The 23,062-nt window shown below is 39.8% G+C and overlaps 1 protein-coding gene across 41 annotated transcripts in view; it reads right to left on the bottom strand.

Moving 5' to 3' along the window:
• Positions 1-11,449: 11,449 nt before the first annotated feature.
• The window catches only part of LOC147018003 (sorbin and SH3 domain-containing protein 1-like), a 329,576-nt gene continuing 317,963 nt past the window's right edge, over positions 11,450-23,062 (bottom strand). For all 41 annotated transcript variants that reach the window (XM_085897162.1, XM_085897163.1, XM_085897184.1 and 38 more), the window contains 4 exons: positions 21,539-21,595; positions 13,726-13,778; positions 13,332-13,438; positions 11,450-13,122 (listed from right to left, as the gene is read on the bottom strand). In XM_085897162.1, the coding sequence (XP_085753288.1) occupies positions 13,055-13,122; positions 13,332-13,438; positions 13,726-13,778; positions 21,539-21,595 (285 nt within the window). In that variant the 3' untranslated portion in view covers positions 11,450-13,054. The remainder of the gene's footprint in view (positions 13,123-13,331; positions 13,439-13,725; positions 13,779-21,538; positions 21,596-23,062) is intronic.

The following is a 23,062-nucleotide window of genomic DNA, read 5'->3' as shown; positions in this document are numbered from 1 at the left end:
GATCCAGCAAAAGAGCCCCAGATCATCACGCTTCCTCCTCCATGTTTGACAGTTGGTGTCACACACTGAGGAACCATCCTTTCGCCTCCTCAACGGCGTACAAAAACCCTGCGTGATGAACCAAAGATTTCAAATTTTGATTCATCGGTCCATAAGACCTTCTTCGAGTTTTCAGTAGTCCACTGGCAGTGCTTCATGGCCCAGGCAAGCCTCTTTTTGTTATTTTGCCATCTTTGCAATGGCTTTCTTACTGCCACTCGACCTGTCAAACCTGCAGCTCGAAGTCTTCTCTTCACAGTTGAAACCGAGACTTCCTTACTTCGACCAGTGTTAAGCTGTGCTTGAAGCAGCTGTCCTGTGAGCCACCTATCATGCAAGCAGTTGACTCTTAGAAACTTTTCTTCTGATTGTGTTTTGGCTTTGGGTCTGCCAGACCTCTTCCTGTCAGAGTTTCCTCCAGCTTCCAAATACCTTTTGATGGTGTAGGAAACTGTACTCTGACACCTTGGCTTCTTTGCAATTTCTCCAAAGGAAATACCTACAGTTTTAAGGGTTATCATGGTCTGTTTGTCTTCCTTTGTTAATTGTCATTTTCTTGCCATTATGTTAGCAATATACCACTTCCTGCAGTGCAATATTGTCCAACGAATGCTTCAGAGGGTGCAGCAGCACAATCTGTTCCAAAACTGCTTTTATACAGAAAGAGGGTTTTGCAACTAATCAACAAAAGTTGGGACACATGGCGGAATTATTTGCATCAACTTTCAAGGCTTAATTTACTTCCATTGCTGCAGAACAGCTGCAGTTGTTAACCCATTACTTCTTCCCTGAAAAAGGCCTGAAAAAAGTTGTTTTTTAACAACTCTGAAATTTACATTATTTTTCAGTTTTTGGGAACCTAAACTTTTTTTTTTGAGCTCTGGCAGTTTACCGCTTTGCTTTGTACCATTTCAGGTTATTCACTGGACTTGAACTGCTTAAATTTCAGTAAAAACTGGAAAAATGGGGGTGTTCTTAAACTTTTGACCGGTCGTGTATGCTCAAGCAAACAACAAATATCTTCCTAAAGGCGCTGTCACACCTTGACGATTTAGCCAGCAATGGCAACGTATAAAAATGTATGTAAAACGTTGGTGTACGCTGAAATTTTGATGTGTTTTTTTTTTAAAGTTTTTGGCGTATTCATAACGAGTTGGTCGTATGCATAACATATTAGTAACGTACACAGAAAGTTTTGTTGTCTTATAGATAACTTATACCAACGAATGATTAGCATGTTGTTGGCGTTCACAACCTATGCCCAACGATAGTCTAACTTAGGCATAGCACGCTGCACGTATCGCCGACGATCACGTGGCATAGCCTATTGAAAAGCTGCCGCTCTCCGATTCAAATCATAACCGCCTGAGAATTGGAAGTGTCAACCACGCAGTCACACCTTGACGATTTAGCCAGCGTTTGCCGACCTCTGAAAAATGTGTCTAAAACGCTGGCACAAGTCGAATACGTAATGGGTAAGATTGGTTTACGTGAAGAGCACGCTGAAAAACGATGAAGTACGCTGTCATATGTCTTAGTATGTCTAGTACGTCGTGAAATTTCAAGCATGCTGAAAATTTTACAACGTACTCGCCTTATGGCTCACACGTTCCGCTATGCCGGGAATAAGTTGTCGGCACGATATGCGATCGTTGACACACGTCAACACAAGTTCCTTGTAAGTTACTCATAAGTCGAAACACGTCGAGGTAATGTTTAGCATTCCCGAAACTTATTTTCTCCGTCAAGGCACATTTTCTTTTTTTCTCCTTGGCTCCGTGAAGGCACGTGACGAAATATCTGAAGTTGTTGTTGTTGTTTTTTTATTATTATTATTTTTTAGTCTATCACGAATTTTAAAATATATTCGGACATTTGCTTTTAAGTTTCGACGTCGACGTGACAATATCCTAAAACAGAAAATATTCACAGAGGAGGAACTAAGAATAAGACATGAGCAAACTGAAGAGGCAATCGGATGTGACGTAACGGCACGTGACGAAATATCGGAAGTTATTGTTGTTTTTTGTTTTTTTTACACTGCCAATACGCCATTATACGGTAGCTGTAAATTAGAAACACGTTCAGTAAGTTCTGTGGTCGTCCGGAAGACGTCAATCAAATACGTCTACATACGTCAATATGCGTTGGAGGTACGTTACACATAGGTTCAAAGCACGTTACTCATAAGTTAGAAATAAGTTTTGGGTACGCTAACCATTACCTCGATGTGTTTCGACTTATGAGTAACTTACAAGTGATGTGCCTCGACGTGTGTCAACGATCGCATAACGTGCCTCGACGTGTGTCAACGATCATGTAACGTGCCTACAACACGTTACTCATAGGTTATAAATAAGTTTCGGGTACGCTAATCATTACCTCGACGTGTTTCCACTTATGAGTAACTTACAAGTAACGTGTGTCGACGTGTGTCAACGATCGCATAACGTGCCTACAACTTATGGCTAGCGTAGCGCAACGTGTGAGTCATACACCGGCATACGTTGTAAAATTTCAAGCATGCTAAAATGTGAGGACAACCGCAAAGTACAACGATGAAAGCCAGCGTACTACGACGTATGGCAGTGCTTTTTCAGCGTGCTCTTAATGTTATCAAAACTTACCCATAACGTATTCGACATGTGCCAGCGTTTTAGACAAATTTTTCATAAGTCGGCATACGCTGGCTAAATGGTCAAGGTGTGACAGGGCCTTAACTATGATGCTCTGAAAAATAGTTCTTACTTGATGTATTACGATGCCAACAATTTGTGTGGGTGGGCTATGTCTCAATCTTTCCCTTATGGAAAACTTGAATTGGTAAATGAAAAACATTATGAAAGAGTTTTACAAAACAGCGTTATCTCTTCTCAAAAATAATTAGATGAAAAATCACTCAGATAGCGACACCTGGCGAAACGGAATGGCACTCGGTGGAGCACATAGCTCTGCCAGGCTGAAGAGTTTACATTTTGTATCCTACTGATAGGCCGGATCAGAATCCGGACCTGAACCAAAATCGAATCAGCTCGTTCTTTTTACCTAACCATCTCATCCACCTAGTTTTGTCACAAATCATCCACAACTTTTCGAGATATCATGCGAAACATAGTTTTTGGCCCCATCTCTCAATGGTGCAGAATCACTTGAAACAATTCTCATATCTGGATTCGAATCTCCACCAAAATTGAATCAATTAGTCCTTTTCACACACCCAACCTGTCAACAAGTTTCTGCAGAATCCATCCATAACCCTTTGAGATATTTTGCTACATGTCGTTTTTGGCCCCATCTCTCAATGGTGAGGAATCAGGTAAAAATAATTCTTATAGAAAGATTTGGATTCAGATCTTCACCAAAATTGAATCAATTCTTCCTCGTGGCATTCCCAACCTGTCTACCAAGTTTCATGCGAATCCATCCATAACCTCTGAGATATTGTGCAATATATTATTTTGGTCCTATCTCTCAATGGTGAAAAAATCACTTGAAAAATTCTCGAATCTGGATCCGGATTCGGATCTTCACAAAAATCGAATCAATTATTCCTTGTCACACACCCAACACGTCCACCAAGTTTAATCTGAATCTGTCCACAACTTTTTGAGATCTCGTGCAATATCATTTTTAGCCCCATCTTTCAATGGTGAAGAATCACTTAAAAATTCTCAGATCTGGATCCAGATTCGGATCTTCACCAAAATTAAGCTTTGCTATCCTTGGCTGGTCAACTACATACACAATTTTTTTTAGAATGATTGCTTGAAAACTGTGGGGGAAAATCGTGTGACAAACAGACAGACAGACAGACAAATGTTACAGACTAACATACTTGGCTAAGTTATAAAGCAGAAGGTGGGTATTACCGTATTTTGAAGTTGATTTGCAATATCCGGAAAGACTCCACAACAAGCATAAAGACTTGCCATATGTTCCTGATAAAGAAAGTCTGAGAAAAGAATGGCTCAGCGGTTATCAACAATCATTTCTTACTATTGCCAAACCAACAGAAAAATTACTTATTACATAATATAATAAAGAGAATTATGTTATGCACTAAAGAAACCTGAGACAATTTTTATCTGCTGGGTTGAGAGTGAAGAAGATTCATAGCATCTTCGAGTTTAAACAAAGTCATTGGTTAAAGACATATATTGATTTTAATACAAAAAGGAAAACAGAAGCAAAAATGTATTTTGAGAGACACTTTTATAGATTAATGAAGAATACGGGATTTGGAAAGATAATGGAAAATGTTAGGAATAGCCAAAACACAAGACTTGTTGCATCATGGAAACAAAGCATCCGAATGAATTAATAAACTAAGTTTTCAAAGAGTAGAGGTGTTTTCAGACAACTTTTATGCTAGTCATTTGAACCAAGAAAGTACTGAAATGGATAAACCTATCTATATAGGAACATCGATTCTTGACTTGTCAAAGTTGTTTATGTGTGACTACTGCAACAACCTAAAGAAGAAATATGTGGAAGTGGTTAATCTACTATATGTAGATACAGACAGTTATATTTTGAAAATCAATACCAAAGATGTTTATAAAGATATGTCTCAGAATGTTGATATTTATGATACAAGCAATTATGAAATAGATAACAAACTATTCTCTCCAAAGAATAAAAAGGTGATTGGAAAGTTTAAAGATGAATTGGGTGGAAAGATACTGAGTGAATTTGTGGGTTTGGGAGCAAAGGCTTATGCATATAAATGTATTGACAATAATATTGAATGGAGTGATAAAAGTTAAACGGGGTAAAGAAAAATGTAATCAAAGAAACAATAAACTTTGAACATTATTCCAACTGTTTAGCCTTTAAAAAAGAAAAGTACAGAAAAATGAATGCAATAAGAAGTTATAAACATACAGAGAAAATTAAATAAGAGAAATTAAATAAGAAATACAGTATACAGAGAAATTAAATAAGAAGACATTGGGGGCTTTTGATGAGAAGAGGTTTATTTTAGAAAATGGAATTGACAGCCTCCCTTATGGATATCAGTTTTGGAATAAGTGGAAGAGTTAAGATATACATAAAGGTTGAGATATTTAAGAGTTAAGATATTTAAATAAAAGATACCGACATAAGTGTTAAGATATGCAAAAGAAACAAGAAAAAGAGCAAAGATTGCAGACCCTTGCTAGGACTTGTTTGTTTAGTTTTGTGTGGTCTTTGTGTACTGGTGTGTTATGTATTTAATAAGAGACATAATTTGAACTGCCACTTTATAACTGCTGGCAGTGATGATCGAGTACCAAGACGTCTTGCTTTGATGCAACCCCACTTTGATTGAACACCTAATCCTGACCCAGGTTTATTTTTATTCAATTGAATTTAGAATGGGATTAAAATAAATTCAATTCAAATCAAATGGAAGACCAAATAGGTACATTCCTGCATTGGAGTCATCAGAAGGAACCAGAACAAGCAAAAAGCAAAGAGGAAGTCATAAGAAGAAACCTGGATATAATTCACATTTCAGCTGCTACTCCTCAACCCTCAAACCCATCCAGGCACAGCCTTGTGAGCCTTGTTAATAAATAAATAAATAATAATAATAATAATAATAATAATAATAATAATAATAAAAAAGAACCCAGTTCAAAAAAATAAAATAATTCTGGCCGCCAGACCATGTGTCAGATCAAATTGAAATTGAAAATATGTATTCCACATCACTACTAGATCATAATTGTTAAGTTCACATCGATTAATTAGGCGATTCCAGAGAAAACATTATTTAATATTTTTCTTCAATTTATCGCCAGAAGTGCTAGCAGACAAGTCCTAGGGCTTAACATCCTTCTGATGGCCACACACATTGATGCATCCACTGCCCTGCATATGAAACACCAGTATGACAGTTCATAGCTGGGTCAAGATTCAGACCCAGGCTTGACATCTCAAGGGCAAGTGCATATAGTTCCAAACTATCTTGCCAATCTAAACTTTCTTCTTCACACCAGAGAGAGAAAATAATCAACAGAAAGAATCCGATGCTTAGAAACACATTTTAATTGCAAAATTTGTTATTTTACCTGTTCCTTGGGGGATATAATTTTTTTGACGTGTTCCTTCCTATTAGTATAATGAGGGCCTCAGAGAGATAAGGGTAGAATTAAATGGTCTCAAAGGTGCTTTAGGTTTTCTCTTGCAAAAGATTCTCTTGAAAAAAATAAATAAAAACTTCACTTTTGTATCGAGGTAACACTTAAAACATTCTATAACTTGCTGAATGATGGAGAGAGTGGTTTTGCACTTGCAAAGTCAATTACATCTTGCTTTCATGAGCATATCAAGGTGTGGTGAGCACCTGATCAACATTCAGCAATATTTACTGGTCTTGTGTTGGCCTCAAACAGTAAAACCATGGACATGACATCATCAAAATAAAGGATCCAAAGGATCCGATGGTTATATCGATTAGACCCACGGCTCTATTAGCCTTTTAAACAAATGCCATCATCTTCCTCTCTGTCAACAGCTTCATAACACACAAGGAATTTTGGTGCAGGTCGAGGCCATTCGGCCCATCATGCCTACGCTGCACAAACCCCAGTATCGTCACCCATTCACACAAGCCAATTTCCTCATATCCCTCTATCTCCAATGCATCCAGGTACCTAATTCCCAATTAAACTTATCAACCCCCCTCTGCGGCCACGACCTTTCCTGGGAGACCATTTCATGCATTAACCACTGTCTTAAAACTGTCCTAACTCTCATCTTCTTTACCCGCAAGTGATGGCCACTGGACCTAATACTGTCCACTCTGCTGAAAAACTACACTGCACTTGTCCTATCCACACCCTTCATTATAAACCAAGTTGCTGTTGTGCTCTCTCTGTGGCAGCGATATCCTTCCTCAGATGTGGTGACCATAACTGTATACAATATTCTAGACGAGGTCTCATTAAATTCCTAAACAGTGTAAAAATTACCTCCTTTGATTTATAATTTATTCTCCTACGAATACAACCGAAAACTGTTAGCTTTATCTATAGCTGCCAGGCACTGCACTGTCTGCTTACCTCCCCATACCCCATTATCTATTATCACTCCCAGATCCTTCTCCTATGTGACACACTCCAACATTGCCCCTTGCATCATGTAATCCCTATTTTCATTCTTGCTATCCATCCCCAGCACTTTACATTTATTTCTATGAAATTGCATCTGCCAATCTTTTGCCCAATCTATTGAAGTATGGTAATCTTTTTTTTTGTTCTTAAGTGCACACCACCCTATTAAGACTGTATATTGTATATTGTAACAGCTTGTTTTTCAAGGGGGGTATGACTCACCTTTGGAAATAAAGTTATATTGCTACATCGTGGCATAATTTCCTGCAGAGGACGTGACATTGATTTCCTTTGCACTCAAATAAGTGCTCGGTCGTTATTATAAACAAAATCATCCATATATGTGATCATAGCTGGATAGCTGGGAACATATTATGAAAGATCATCAATAAGCTAGGGGTGGGGGACGTTTAGTGCCTGCAGCAGAGAGCAGAGATGAGCACAGCAAGGCTGGTGCACTGTGTTAAAGAGACAGCCGAAGGAAGCATTTTATTCTAGTCTCTAAAAGTTAACAAACTACTTTGGAAAGGATGCAAGTTATGCAGAATAATGTGACAAGAATAATGTTAATCAATGGTACTATGTGTATGATGTAGGTAGAGTGACATATTTTAGAATTAATTCAAAAAGTTACTCTGACAGGAGGAAAATAAAAACATTGTTTTTGTGTTTAAAAAAAAAAAAATTGTCTGTGGTTATGGAATATTCTCAGGTTCACATAAGAGTCTGTACAAACATTATATTAATGGTCACAAAGATGTTTGTTGGTTCACTTCAGCTCAACAGGATTCCATTGTTCAATCAACTCATGGATTTTGTCATAAAATCCCAAAACCATTCTAACAAATGTTTTGATTTTTCTTTAGTGATCTTAGGCCACTGGAGAAGCTGATACATGTATCACACGTATGATAAAGACATTTGATAGAGATTATCCTACTTTACATGAATTATAAGGACATTCATTGACAATGGACAAGTACATGCAACGGAGGGATTTGAACATCAGCATCAGTCTTTGGTTCAAATGCCAAACAGACCAATGCTCTTCCATGACCAACTTAAAACATGAAAACATTGAATGTTACCAAAAAGTGTAAGCTTTGCTGAAGCTTCAGCAAACCTCATGTGTTGTATGCATTTAATGATTGCAATGTAAAATCCCGTGGAGAGTTAATTATGTTCCAAAAGTCTTTATAATCACTATGGAGCCATGAACCGGTTTCATTTACAATGCAGAGTATATCCCACAGAGGATTCAAACGCCTGAAATTTCTCCCTATTACTTGCACCTTTTCTCATGGGGATGCAATTGTATAATAATTATAAATGTGTTACACTTTAACTTTTCACGATCATAACATGATGTAGTATTAAATTATTATAAAGAACTCATAGATTAGTATAACATCTCAGATCTATCTGTCTCTGTCGGTCTGTCTCTCTGCTTTCCTCTATGAACCATCCACACTATACAGGTACAAATGATAATGCAATACATTGTTGATTCAAAAAGATTGATATTAATTTTCCAAAATAATGAGAAAAACATCATCTCATTCCAATTAACAAGGATAATGGCTACACAAAAGTAATCCAGCCTAACTTGTGTCCATAGTCATGATTACCCTCAAAATAGTGTGCATTCTGTTCATGAATAATATATATATATATATATATATATATATATATATATATATATATATATATATATATATATATATATATATATATATATATATATATATACTTGCACCTTTTGCAAGCTGGACTTTCGTGAGCAGGGTGAATACTCTGTGGCTACATATATACATTTATTTTTAATCAACAAATACGAATATATACGAATATATACGAATATATATATATATATATATATATATATATATATATATATATATATATATATATATATATATATATATATATATACATACTACATGTATATATATATACTACATGTATATAATCACAGGTGATATTGGATTTGTCCTGTAAATGTATTTCTAAACTGTATGAGGGGCCTTCAAAAAGTTCTATGAATTAGACACTTGCAATAGACCATAACATGTCAACATTATTTCTTTTTTTCATGTGTAAATATTTACATACACAGTAAGAATTTTTTTTTTCTTTCCTTTCAGACTCAAAAGTAAGTTGAATTGCTGAATTAAGTTAAAATACATCGCACAATGGATGTGGTTGATTAATCATGTGCTTACACCACGCAATCTCAAGTACGATACAGGTTCAGTGCATCTACCTAGTGTACGGTTTCAACGACAACTACTAGTAGTACTATTACTACTCCGTTTTTTAACAACTCCAATGTTTTCCACCTTGTGGGGTCGGTCAAGGGACCTTTTTAGTCCATGTCTTTCACAAACTGGCTGGCCAGGCCTGACTTTCGACTGAAGGTGGCAGGAATTTGTAATTTATCCACAGCGCTGGTGACAAGTCACCAACTCATCACAGAAGATGTATTGACATATTTAATGTCCACCAATGACCAGTGCTTGCAGACGAGTCCTCTGGCTACCATCCTCCGATGGACAGCACACACATTGAAGCATCTCCCGGTAAGCAGAACACCAAAATAAGGGGTTATAGCTGGGTCAAGATTCAAACCTAGACTAAACAGCTCAAAGTTGGGGTCACATACCTCTAAGCTATCCTGTTTGTTTAGATATTAATCATTCCAGGTGATGCCTAGGATTTTCCTGAAGCAGCAGAGGTTGGAGGCATTGAGACACTTTTCAATTGTTTTGCATATGTTGTCTAGAATTCAAAGACCTATAGCAAAGTACTTAGTACACAGGCTTGGTACACAGATATCTTTTTATGAAAATGCTGGGTGTTTATTTCTTCACATATTATGTCAGTCATCAGAAGGTGGCGGCTGCCTTGAAAATAGCATTGTCAATTTCAGGGCTGAGGGACAGATCATGGGACATATGTGAACACCGGTACCAAAAAGAGTCCACTGTATCAAGCAGATTGTTGTTGATTTAGATAGAAATTGCAATGGAAAGAAGAGTGGAGGCTTGGGAGGTATTAGCAAGATTGGATCCACATGAAGCAGATGGACAATGTCCTACTACGTAAGGACAGTAATTGCATCTCAGATCAAGGCAATGCTGATGATGTCGAGTGATGAAAATGATGAGTACTCATGCAATGAGCATACAAGAGGCAGGATTATCAGGGATAGTGATGATGAAGAAAATCTTGTTAAGGCCATGCAGCAGCACATGTTCAACAACATTGGAGCACATTATCAAAAAGGACTGAATTTTGGCAGCACTGAACTTGCCTATGGTCAGGGCAATGAACACAGACAGATGAAGGAAGGGATATGATAGAAGTCTTGGCAATATTAAAAAGGAATGAATAGTAAGTCGAAGCATAATTTTTGGAGGTGGTAGAGAATAGGACATGGGAGAACAACTTGAAGATAAAAAAAATATTAGAAAAAAAAAACGAATGATACAAGGATTAATTTTTGTTTTACTCATTGCAATAGTTTACCAGAACGAATAATGGAAGAAGCAAGAAGAGTTGATCGGTTAAAAACAAGACAATGAGACAAAGTAGTACGTACTTCACAGTCATGAGGAGACATACAGGTGGCTTCATGGGTACACGTACCTTTCTCCAATTTGCTCTTTCTTCTTCAATCCATCAATGCTTCCATTTTTCACAATGTGCTCCTCTCGCAAACCACCTTATCACCAATAATAACAATAAAAAAATGATTCCAGGTTATAAACCTTAAGTTTAAACCCTAGCTTCGTGCTTGTGGTTTTAAAGTGGTCCGTAAGTGCTACAGCCCAACCTGTAAATCACATTAGTTGGATGGTACTTCAAACTTAAAATCATATTCCAGCTATTTCCTTCTCGACTGATACTTTGCGTGTTGTGGTGTTATATTGTATACGTGTGGAAATACATGTGTTGTATTGTGAGAATGAGGACATGATGTAGGCTGGATGGAAAGATTGCCTTTTTTTGCATTTATTTTTAATCAACATATACGAATGACGTCAAATTAATTATGGAACATACACAAATAAATCGTATATATATATATATATATATATATATATATATATATATATATATATATATATATATATATATATGTGTATATATATATATATATATATATATATATATATATATATAATTTTTTTGGTTATTTTTTTATTATTTCAAACGCAACAGTTCAAACAGGCAATGAGAGGTGTTGGCACCAACTCATATTTACAGGAATTGAACAGCATGAAAGAAAAACAGCATTAAAAACTAAGTGCGGGCGCATAAAGCTTTAATAATGGATACGTGGACCAATTGCCGAGGCTCAATGCAATGTAAATATTCAATCTATTGTTGACAGTAGGTTGTGAAATAAATGTGAATGGAAGAAAAACAAAACGAGGATTTTTAATGGGTGGCAGGGGAAAATATTCAAGTGCATTACAAACCACATCAAACGACTGTCAAAAGCATTTTCTGAGAAAGTTACTGTGCAGGAGGATAGCAAAAGTTAAAATGGCTGAGTGAAGACCAAAATTGTCTTTATAATGCTTGGAAATGCTGAAATGATGCAATCATTTCAAACCACACATAAAAAGTAAAAGGTGAAATTTCAGCTGGTAGTGAAATCTATTGAATTCTGACGAATGCACGCAACATTCACAACTATCCAGAGGTGAAAGTGCAAACAAAACTGGTTCTGTATCCTTTCAGAAAAAGACGTTACTTGCTGTCTTCCCAGGAATATTTACAGGCAAACCATAAAGCACAAGCAGAACTTTCAAAATACCATTATAAAAATATATTTTGCAGTGATGTAAAGCAGAGAAAAGAGCATACAGGCTTGTTCTGTTTTACAAGTTACTGTGCTTGCAAATCATGGAAGATTGGGTGCACACCAACACCATGCATTAGCTGCTCTACAAAGGACTTCTCCATTAGAAAACCATACCAAACATGAACACCCTGCTTCAAGCTTGCAGTTTTAAAGACAGCCACGGTGAAGTGGACAGGTCTGCAATTGCTGCAGCTCAACTTGTGATTGAGATAGTCAAGGTGCATGAGACCAGTGGATAAACTCCATTTTACATTAAAGTCACTCAAAAACTGCAAGGTTATAAATCACATGTTTTGGACAGTGCATCATATGTAGGATTGCTAAATGTCAGTTTTAGGGGCTAAGCGGTGCTGATGTGTGGGCAACCCATCATTTGAATACTGTCTTTTATCGTTGTAAGAAGATGAGAATGGTCAGAACAATAGTTATTCAGAATGACCTCCTGTAACAAGGGAAGGGAATAAGAGTCATCCGCAGTGAGCGGACTAGTACCACATGTCGACCAGACCAGGTGGGGCAGGCATCTTATCCCACCCTTAAGGTCTATAATGGGCCAGCTGGGTTTTTAGAAAGAATCCAATATTGGCATGGTAATTCTCCTGAAACTACACCTCGACCTCCTGAATGTTATAATGCAAATCCTTAATACTGCTCCCTACAGTTGGAGTTGAACCCACACACTCTGGGGTGTCAGTTTAGTGCTCACACCAACAAGCTACTACTGTACCCTGTTTCTTGATGATGTCCTTCACAGTATAATTTGTTAGTGCATTATGTCAGCTCACCAGCTTTGGCTCAAGATGTGCAGATGTATTTAGATTTGTTGTTCAGCCATTTTGATAGTTCATCCCTTCATTTTTGCTCCAATAGAATGATCACCTTTCACTTCCTGAAGATGCTGTGGTCTATGGTTTGTTGTTTGGTTTCCAACAGAGACAAAGCTGTTCAATTTGAATAAAATTGCAGCATGTGACTCAGTTCCATCACGGTTTCCAGGACAATGTGCAGCATCCTTTTGGTTTTTAGAGGAACAAATGATTTCTCAGGCAGACAGAGGTCGCACATAGTTTCCTGGGAAGGTTCCAAAAAATGCAGTTCGTCTGGAAGTTCCTGAAAACAGACATGGATGGGCAATATTGAGTCTCAAACACATTCTGCTCTCCCATTTTATGTTACCTCAATATTCAAATAATCACATGAATTACAGGCAAGGGTGGAAAGAATTGTCATTAATTTATATAATACCAAATACCGGTACTTGATTTCAAAAATGAGGAATGCTATGTTGTGTTTGACCAGTCTTTTATGCGCTCACATACCGACAAACCAGCCATCATCACATTTTTCCATCACATCCACAACATCTCCCTCCCTGAGCTCAATTTCATCAGGATTCTGGGGCTGGTATCTGTATACGGCCTGATACCTGCATGGACACACTGTCATTACTTCACTGCACATGCACTGTTTAAAACTGCTTGGTTCTATCCAGGACGTCTTCTGCAGCTCAACGCGACAATGTCGAGTTGACTGGCAGGTTCTGAGTGGCCACATCTCATGGTACACATGCAATCTCAAACAATGAATAAATGTTTAGCAGGTGCCACAAACCTTTTAGATAATGCAGATGTAAAATATTATGCCATGAATCAAAGCAGTTGGTAAAATCATCTCGTTGTAAATTACTGCACTGTATGATGCAGATGCACTCACAGTTCTGTGGAGCGAGTGAAGTTGTGGCTGAGAGTATTGGGTTGGGTGGGTTGCTGCAGAAAACAACATACTAACTTGGAGAACAGGATGTGAAGATGTATGATGAAAATAAAGGGAATAAAAATTAAAAGATATAGCCATGAAGGAAGGTGCACAGTGGCTAAAAAGAGTGGGGGAGGGGGGGTGTGAGGAGGGAGATGAATATTGCGAAAAAAGATACATCAAATAGTTCATCAATGTAAAAAGCAGTTCACCATCAAAGTAGGGGGGGCAAAGAGAGGGTTCATTGTTTGATGTATCTTGGACAGGGCAAGGGCAACAACATTGGGATACATCATTACACTTTCACATGAATTATAACTTAAGTGGACAGCAGACAAATCAGCAAAGTAAATGGGGCTTGAACCTGGGATTATAGCATCAGAAGCTATGTGCTCTGATTAGAAGACCAAGGACTGACAGGACAACCCATAAAGGGAATTCTCAATGGTGTAAATGGTGTTGCACTGTCGCTTGTAGCTTATCGATTATTTTATCAGGTTAACTCTGCTTTCAAGCCAGACCCACGTTACACAAGGATCTCAGTAGACAATGCACAAACATGTCTGTTTACATAACTAGACATAATGTGATGTCGACCGATATGCCAAAGACATTAAATCTTTGCTTACTCAAACGACCTGAAACCTCAAGAGCATTTGACTTCAATATCTAATCTGTACATTTGTATCATGATAAATAGTTGAGTTAAAATCCCTACTTCGATTAAAAAAAAAAAAACATTTCCACCAGTCTTCCATCCATCCATCCATCCATTGGGACCATACTCTGTGCAGAGCGTTGGTGCTGCCTAAGCAGTCTCCTTGGCTATTGGACACAATCCTGGATGTGTCACCACTCTGACACAGGATACCAGCAAGCTGGCACTCATTTTGCCGACTTTGGAAGGATGACAGGCAGTCAAACCCACCTGGTATTAATTCAACAGCTGAGTGGGATTTGAATTCAGGATCCTAGGATCCCAAACCGAGCCTGGTGTTGGCGCAGTGGTTAGGGCAGCGGCTTGGGATCCAAAAGGTCCTGAGTTCAAGCCCCGTTGGACCACTGAATTAATACACCAGGGGGTTGACTCAGCCTGTCATCCTTCCGAGGTCGGCAAAATGAGTACCAGTGTACTGGGCTGGTGTATACCCCGGTTAAAATTGGTGTACCATATCCCTGTGTCGTAAGAGGCGACCAGGGTTGCGTCAGGAAGGGCATCCGGCGTAAAACATGTGCCAAATCACTATGCGGATCATGCGGCTGATTCGCTGTGGCGACCCCTAACGGGAGCAGCTGAAAGAAGAAGAAGAAGAAGAAGGATCCCAAACCCACCACCCAAACTATGAAGCAAACACCAGGCTTGAGATGCTAAAATCAAATCAGTTCATCTTTGCATCACAACATATACTTATACTAAGTTTGGTCAAAATCCCATCACTAGTTCACAAATTAGACGGGAACAGAATTTTTATCGAACGGGACCTCTGACCTTTGACTTCTTGAGCCCATCATCTAATCAGTTCATCTTTACATCATGAAACATACTTGTACCAAGTTTGACTTCGATCCATTAAGCTGTTCCTAAGTTATTGCTGGAACAAAAAAACCTATCACAGACATGGAGGGACGGACGGACAGCCGGACGAACAACCCAAAAACAAAATGCATCCGGTGACTTTGTCAGCGGAGGGGTAATAAAAGGGAATTTGGAGGAAGTGCCGGTTTTATGGTCTGCAGCAGGTCTTGATGGCTGAGATGTCTTGGACTGCAGAAAAAGTACATCCCTTGTGTCAACGAGTGACTGACGTCCTTTGTTGGACCAGCAAAGGGTGAAGCTCAAACATAGTCGAAAGAGTCAAAAGTCCCCCCACCCTCAATATCGGCTTCAGAAAATTCAAGAACCCACAATGTTCTTCGCAAAGAAAAGGCGAGTTATCACAAGCACCTTGGTCAAATTCCAAATTCCTGCTCGAACCTACAGGGGGCACTGGATCAGTGGCACTGGTGCATGTCAAGCAAATGAAACTCATGTAAATCATGTAATGCATCTGAAAGAGGAAGAAGAGAGCCCCACCCCTTCTTCATACTTTCATTGATATCTCCTAACTTTAACTGCACATCAATTCCACAAATATAATCACCAACAATATTAATTATGATTGATTATTTATGTCAATATCTTGTGGTCGTACAAAACTGTTAATCAGCTAAAAAAGTAAATTACCCTGATGACAAGTATATAATGCTTAAAAAAAAAAATCGCTCATTATAGGATATTAACCATTCACACAACTCCTCACCCACTACCTTCCCCCTTCCCCTGTGCACGACTGTCTCGACCTCGTCTCTCTCCCTTGTACGTGTGCGTGATGAGAGGAGAGAGGGTGGAGAAAGGGAGGAAAGAGAGCGTGGAATGGGGAGAGAATGTGGCAGGGGGAGAGAGCGTAGGAGGGAGAAAATGAGGTCAGGTCAGGTATGGGAGCATGCTCCGGAGCAGTGCGTTGCTACATCCACTTTCCGCTGGTACTCCAGGGGTCTCCATCTGGCCATCCCTCAGGTGGATGCCTGGCCCATCTCCTTCAGATGTCGATCAACCTGCTGAAACCACCAGGCACATGTTCGGCCCTTTGGCCTCCTCCACTCACGAGGCTCCCTCACTGATAGAATCTAGTGAGCAGAATCAGCATCAGGAAAATGAACCAAATGTCCATATGGCCGCAGCTGAAACACACTGACTATAGAGGTAACAACTCTAATCTGAGTCTCTCAGCAACTGCTCGTTGGATACAAAGTTTGACCAGCAATAGCCAACGATTCTCCGAAGAGACCTGGTACAGAAGGAATTGGTCTCATCTCAGATTGTTGGTTAGAGTCCAAGTCCCACATCCGTAGAGTAAGACTGGAAGGCCAAAAGACTTAAAGACTCGGACTCTCGTCCTCCTGCATAGGTACCGACAGTGCCACACCCCAGACATCTATCAACCTCTGGCTCACAACATGTAGAAACATGAATATCAATGTGAAGGAAAGTGAATCTCTCCGTGACCACAACATCCTCACCACAAACAGGTACAGACAAGATAGCAGCATGCAAGATGCCATGAAAAGCCTGGATATTAGTTTCGAAACAGGAAAAGCAGAATCCCAGTGTCTCCGAATCCTCTTTCAGCACCTCAAAGGCCCCCATGAGGATATCCAGCATCTCCACAAAGATGAAGGCATCATCTGCAAAATGAAGGTCAGAGATCTTCACATTCCCAAATGATGCAATGCAGGTTGATCTATCTGACATCCTCCCTAGAATCCAGTCCATATGTATGCTGAAAAATGTGGGGACCAATACACACCTCTCACATCAGGAGATGGAACCACCACACATCCAGCATTCTCAGTATCAGAGTATAGTTCAGACATCGTATTGATCAGTTTTGGTGGCACCCGAACGAAGATCGAGAATCCTCCAAAGGGCATCCAAATTCACTGAATTGAATGCTTTGCATTATGGTGTACCACTTTTGCAAAAGTAGTTGCTGGAATGAAGCACTATGTGCCTATCGATTCCACTAGTGAAGGTGGTGATCGACCAAAGTTTGAAAATTTTCCCGCCTTTTTTGACCGCGGGTCGCCATTTTGAAATTTCAGGAAAAATCCATATTTTTGGAAATAATATTGATTTTTTAATACTTTTAAAAATATATTTCTCTGTGTTTAGATGGCCGAATGCACTTCAGTAAGCACCAGTATGATAGTAAGTACCCGTAAATATTATTCACAAACTTGTCCCGACATTTTGAGAAGGGGTTGCCATTTTGGAAATTCAGTGAAAATCGTATATTTTGTGTATATCTACATATTGACCGTTTTTACAGCCATTTTTCCCTGCTGTGCAGGGGTTGGGCTTTTTCTTGAGGCAATGCTTTATGGCCGGATGCCCTTCCTGACGCCAACCCTGGTCGACTCTTACGACACACAGGGATATGGTACACCTAATCTAACCGGGGCATACACCGGGACCAGTACACTGGTACTCATTTCGACGACCTCGGAAGGATGACAGGCTGAGTCAACCCCCTGGTGTTAATTCAGCAGCCAACGGGGCTTGAACTCAGGACCCTGGGATCCCAAGCCACCACCCTAACCACTAAGCCAACACCAGGCTTATTTTGTGTATATCTAATGAATTATTTTTATTTTTTATTCTTTGTGTACTTGCAGAGATAAACCTTGACTGACCAATGGTCAGGGCTCCTGTGGCTATGTGGGACAAGTTCGCTAGTTACAGGAAATTTTGCGAAAGTGCTAATTCTTTGCGTGTCGTAAATGATCTAGCTGAAAGAGGAATTAAGCTCGTGTCTGACTTTATTCAGATGTGCAATGATGAGAAACAACGTCAAGCATTGCTACAGTGCGTGGAAAAGCACAGGAAGCTTTACCCAGACTATACAAAACAAACGCTATGTTCTCTATAAGATATCTGTGTGGTTGCTTGTTTGCTAGATTGTTATGTTGTCGTATATGAAAACCATGTCGCTTAAAACATATTTGGTTGTTCTCATAATTAATTGATCATGCTCTCGTTTGTCATTAATAATGTCTTTATGAAAACGCTACTACTGATATTCTGTAAATGCCTAACAATGTGCCATGCAATAATTGTCAAAATATGGGATTTTCAGTGAAATTCCAAAATGGCAACCCCTTCTCAAAATGTTGGGAAAAGTTGTGAATAATACTTACGGGTACTTACTATCATACTGGTGCCTACTGAAGTGCATTCGGCCATCTAAACACAGAGAAATATATTTTTAAAAATATTCAAAAATCAATATTATTTCCAAAAATATGGATTTTTCCTGAAATTTCAAAATGGCGGCCCGCAGTCTAAAAAGGCGGGAAAATTTTCAAACTTTGGTCGATCACCTAACTTCACTAGTGGAATCGATAGGCACATAGTGCTTCATTCCAGCAACTACTTTTGCAAAAGTGGTACACCCTACTTTGCATAGATCAACAGAGGCTGCAAGCAGCCCCTGCCAAAACTCTTGCGTGCATCAGGTGAGCACCCAAAGAGCAAGGATATGGTCGATCATTGACCTCTTTGGTGTGAAGCCTGACTGCTCTGGGCGCTGGTGCTCAAGCGGTGAACCCTATCAATAATGCCAAGCAAAGACCTTGCCCAGCACTGAGAGCAGCGTCACTCCTCAGTAGTTGTTACCGTCCTGGCGATCACCCTTCCCTTTCCAGAGAGGGACAAGAAAGCCCCTCTTCCAGTCAGTTGGGATGATGCTTGTGTTCCAAACAGAGCACAGAACTGCAAGCAATGACACGAGTGCAGCATTTCCAGCAGCCTTGAGAAGTTCAGCATGGATGCCACAGAATTCAGGAACTTTACCCCCTTTCAACTAGTTTACTACAGCCTGTGTTTCCACAAACAAAGGTGGTGTACAGTTGATTGAAGGGTCAGCAACAGGGAAAGTTACACCCCTGATATCCAACTCAACAGCCAGTGAGTCAACTGGTACAGCCACTCAAAAAAATTGGCCCAGCGGTCCAAACTTCGGACTCCTCTGTCAAGAGCCCACCACCCTCCGCTCTCACTGCAGTACACGAAGGGATGAGCTTGGACAAACGCAATGCATGAATTCCTCTGATAGCAGGACGAAAATCACTTGACCACAGGTGGTGCTCTACCCCTTCACAGATTCCTCGCACATAGGCCTCCTTGTCTGCCCTCAGCACACATACAGTTTTATGCTTCAACTCCCTGAGCAGCTCAGCTCTGCCATTAAGGCTGGCCCTGCGACTCTCATAAATGGTATCCAGTGTCCCTTGTGAGACAAAGCTCTTCTTCACCTGATGGTAGGTTCCAAGACATCCACCGACAAAATCAAGGATGTCTTGAAGGCACAACACAACTCTTCAGGATTCCTGAAAACACCTCGACCCCAAAATCCCCACTCAACCTCCTCAGCTACCCTCTCATTCTTGAGCTTGGCAACATCCAGCCTTGGCTTGTATGTTACCATTTTCCTGGAACTAAGCTGCAACTGCAGAGTTGCTACAACAAGCTGTGATCAGTATTGAGGAACTGAGCACTCCGGTAGACCCTGCAGTTCTGAATCAACCTCCAGTGACCATCAACAAGCACATGGCCAATCTCCTTTGCCACATCACCAGCATTGGAATACCAAGTCCAGCGATGAGCCTTTGGGTCCTGAAATCATGAACCAGCCACCATAAGTTCACGGCTTCTTACAAGGTCAAGGAACTTAGTGATATTCTGGTTCACAGTTCCAGACCCTTGGAGACCAATACATGTCCTATAACCATCCCTGTAAGTGCCAGTCAATGCATTGAGATCCCCCCAAGATGAGAAGAGTATCTCACCTGGGGCACTGATCAACCACAGACTTGAGCACAGCATAGAATGCCTCCTTCACAGTGAGATCACTCTCCTCAGTTGGACCATACAGGGACCAGGGAAATGACCTCCAAGGAGTGACAAATCCTCAGTCTCATAATACGCTCGTTGACCGATATTACCTCAATTATCATGGGAGTCAGCTTCATAGACACAGCTACAGTAACTCCTTGGGTATGGTAACCATCAGAGTGACCAGACCAGTAGTAGGTGTAACCACCTGCCATTATCTCATCAATATCCAGTCTCTGAACCTCAGAGTGCTACAATACCAAAGTTCAAATGCTGGAGCTCAGATTATAGCAGGGACAGGTGATCATCCATCATCCTCTCTTCAGGAGAGGACAGTCCAGGCACACACCTGAAGGGACCGCCTCAGGTTAACCCAAGGAGACTACCATCTTGTGGACGACACCTCAGCACCACCCCAAATCTGACCCAGGAAGGTTACCCCGTGCTTTTCCTCCTGTCATCAATGAATGGGGTTCCCTTAAGCTTTTCCCCAATCCCATCATCTGGTGAGCTGCTCTGCAAAGCGTAGCTGCACAGGACGTATTCCCACGGAGTGAATTTTCTATTTTCTTCGAGTTTTTTTAATGTGTTTTGCAGAATTAAGTGTTTTACAGTGGCCAGAGTGCAAATCCCGCTACCAACCTCCTAAAAAAGGTAATCCAACTGTAGGAGGACATCCGCAGACACAGTTGGGCACGAGATATGGATGGATGTTGGCTCACAAGGAGCTCCTCTGCCCTTTGAGAGGTTTTGTTTTTAATCTTGCTGAGTGTCCATATCCACACACCCTCCTCACCAGGAAACCTGGTGGGGAAGACGGTTTAGTCGCTGACAACCCGACCGTGAAATAGGTGAGTACAGGTTTACATGGTAACTGTTGCAAGTCACAGATCTGATCTGGCCTGACTTGACAATAGGGGAGAGAGGAGTGGGGGGAGAATTGAGATCTTGAAGTCACTTTTTACATTATGTGGAATTACATGTTACACACTGCATTTCACATATGCATGGACATGCATTCACATATTATGTGAAGAATATAAATTGTGTAGATTACATAATTTCTGGTTCTGAAGAATTGCTCGTACCAATGTTGTGCAATTCTCCGTGCAGCATTTAACTCAAGATGTCCAAATGTAATAAAAGTCTATTCCCGTGGGTTTCCCATGGGTGCCCCACTCGTGTGTTTTCTAAGTTGAAAAATATACCGCTAATATTCAATGAAAAATGAAAGAATCATCAAGTCAGAAAACCAAACCACTACAAAAAAATAAAAATGAAAACACCATACTTTAAATAATACAGTATTGTACTGTATTTACTCACAAATAAACTTACCACAGATGTCTCTCCAGCTTCTGCTGTTTGACTTGAGCTTGGTACATCTTGTGGGGCCTGATGGGAAAGAGATCATCACAGTTAAAGCCAGGTCATCAGACTCTTTCTTTCCAATGCAAACATAGAAAATAATTATGACTGTCAGAGAATAAACATATCTGGGTATCATTTATCATACATACATATCAACCCATGATAAAATTTAATATAACATAAAACCATTAATTTTTAACATTTTTAGGAAAGGTACAGATGAACACAATTAATTTGAAAAGTTGGGAATCAAAAAGCTGAAATGAGTTCAAACAAATAGCCTTTTTGTTGTGCTGGTGGCAAGAATCACAGAATATTTTGTAAAGATGATAAATTCCGACTTGGGATGAAAACCTCATAAAATCAATGTTCTATTCATAAAGAAGGAATCCATTCAAGTTCTTTCTGAAAAAAAACACAAAAACAAACTAGATTGTAGGAAGAAGGGAAATAAAACAGCAGGCAGAGTTCCAGAGTAAAGCATTTCCAGGGAAGAAGCGAGAGCAATAAATCCGGTCAATAGTAAAATGAAGTCACTTCATTTTCTATTTTTATGATACATGAAGAGTAAAAGGGATGAGAGGAAGCAGCAAAGCAAGTGTCGTGCTTAATCATGCATACTGGAGGGACTGAGGGAGAAGGATGACGAGCATTCCTCCATGGAAGTCATGAATGACCGATGACAGAGGGTAAAAGCAAGCCGACAGATCATAAAAAGGCCATATAGGCTACTTTGGACCATTGGTTACGGTCAATAGTTTATGCCAAGCCATTAATTTAATGACCATGTGCTGAGGACGTGAACGATGATAGGGGTGGATGATGGTGGACCTTTTTTTCTAGACTCTCCATTCTGCAACCTGAATATAACGACATCCAATGAAATATGACACACCTGTTTATCCAACAATGAATAAGAAGGCGACAAATTCAAGCGGCAAGAGAGATGTATTTTCAGCATTATCATGAAGAAGTAGTCAAAAACTCAATAAATCGATAACGTTTTTTAATGTATGGGGAACCAACTTCAACATTCTCTTCAATCTCATTCTTCCCTCAAGGTCTTCAAGAAAGCTGTTCATCACCATCCCCCATCCAAAACCATGATCTTTTAAACCCCCGTTAAACCACCTTCCTTTACCGTGACCCCCCAAATTTCCTGTATTTCATTCCTGAGACTTTGCTCCTGCATCGATCTTGTCTACCCCCTGAATCTCCCCCTACCCCTGATTCTTACCCACATCCCTTGTTTGTCTGTCTCAGTATATTTTCTCCATCGGTCCTGCTGTTGGTGTTTCCCCCCTCTCCGCTGTTCCTATTGTTCTGTTGTGTCCTGATCCATTTTATGTTCAAACTCTTCCACGAGCTTTAACGTTATACACACAAAAGAACAACTCCAAACATGCCTAACGATCCTGGTGAATGGTGTTTCATAGTTGTAGTAGTAGTAGTATGCCACAGACTCATCAGCTTCATCAGCTACTCACAAAT

Source organism: Eptatretus burgeri, chromosome 10 (genome assembly GCF_056783735.1).
Source record: "Eptatretus burgeri isolate ZD-2024b chromosome 10, Ebu_testis_v1, whole genome shotgun sequence".
NCBI lineage: Eukaryota > Metazoa > Chordata > Myxini > Myxiniformes > Myxinidae > Eptatretus > Eptatretus burgeri.
Note: the sequence above shows the minus strand (reverse complement) of the source record. Positions and strands in the feature narration are given on the sequence as shown.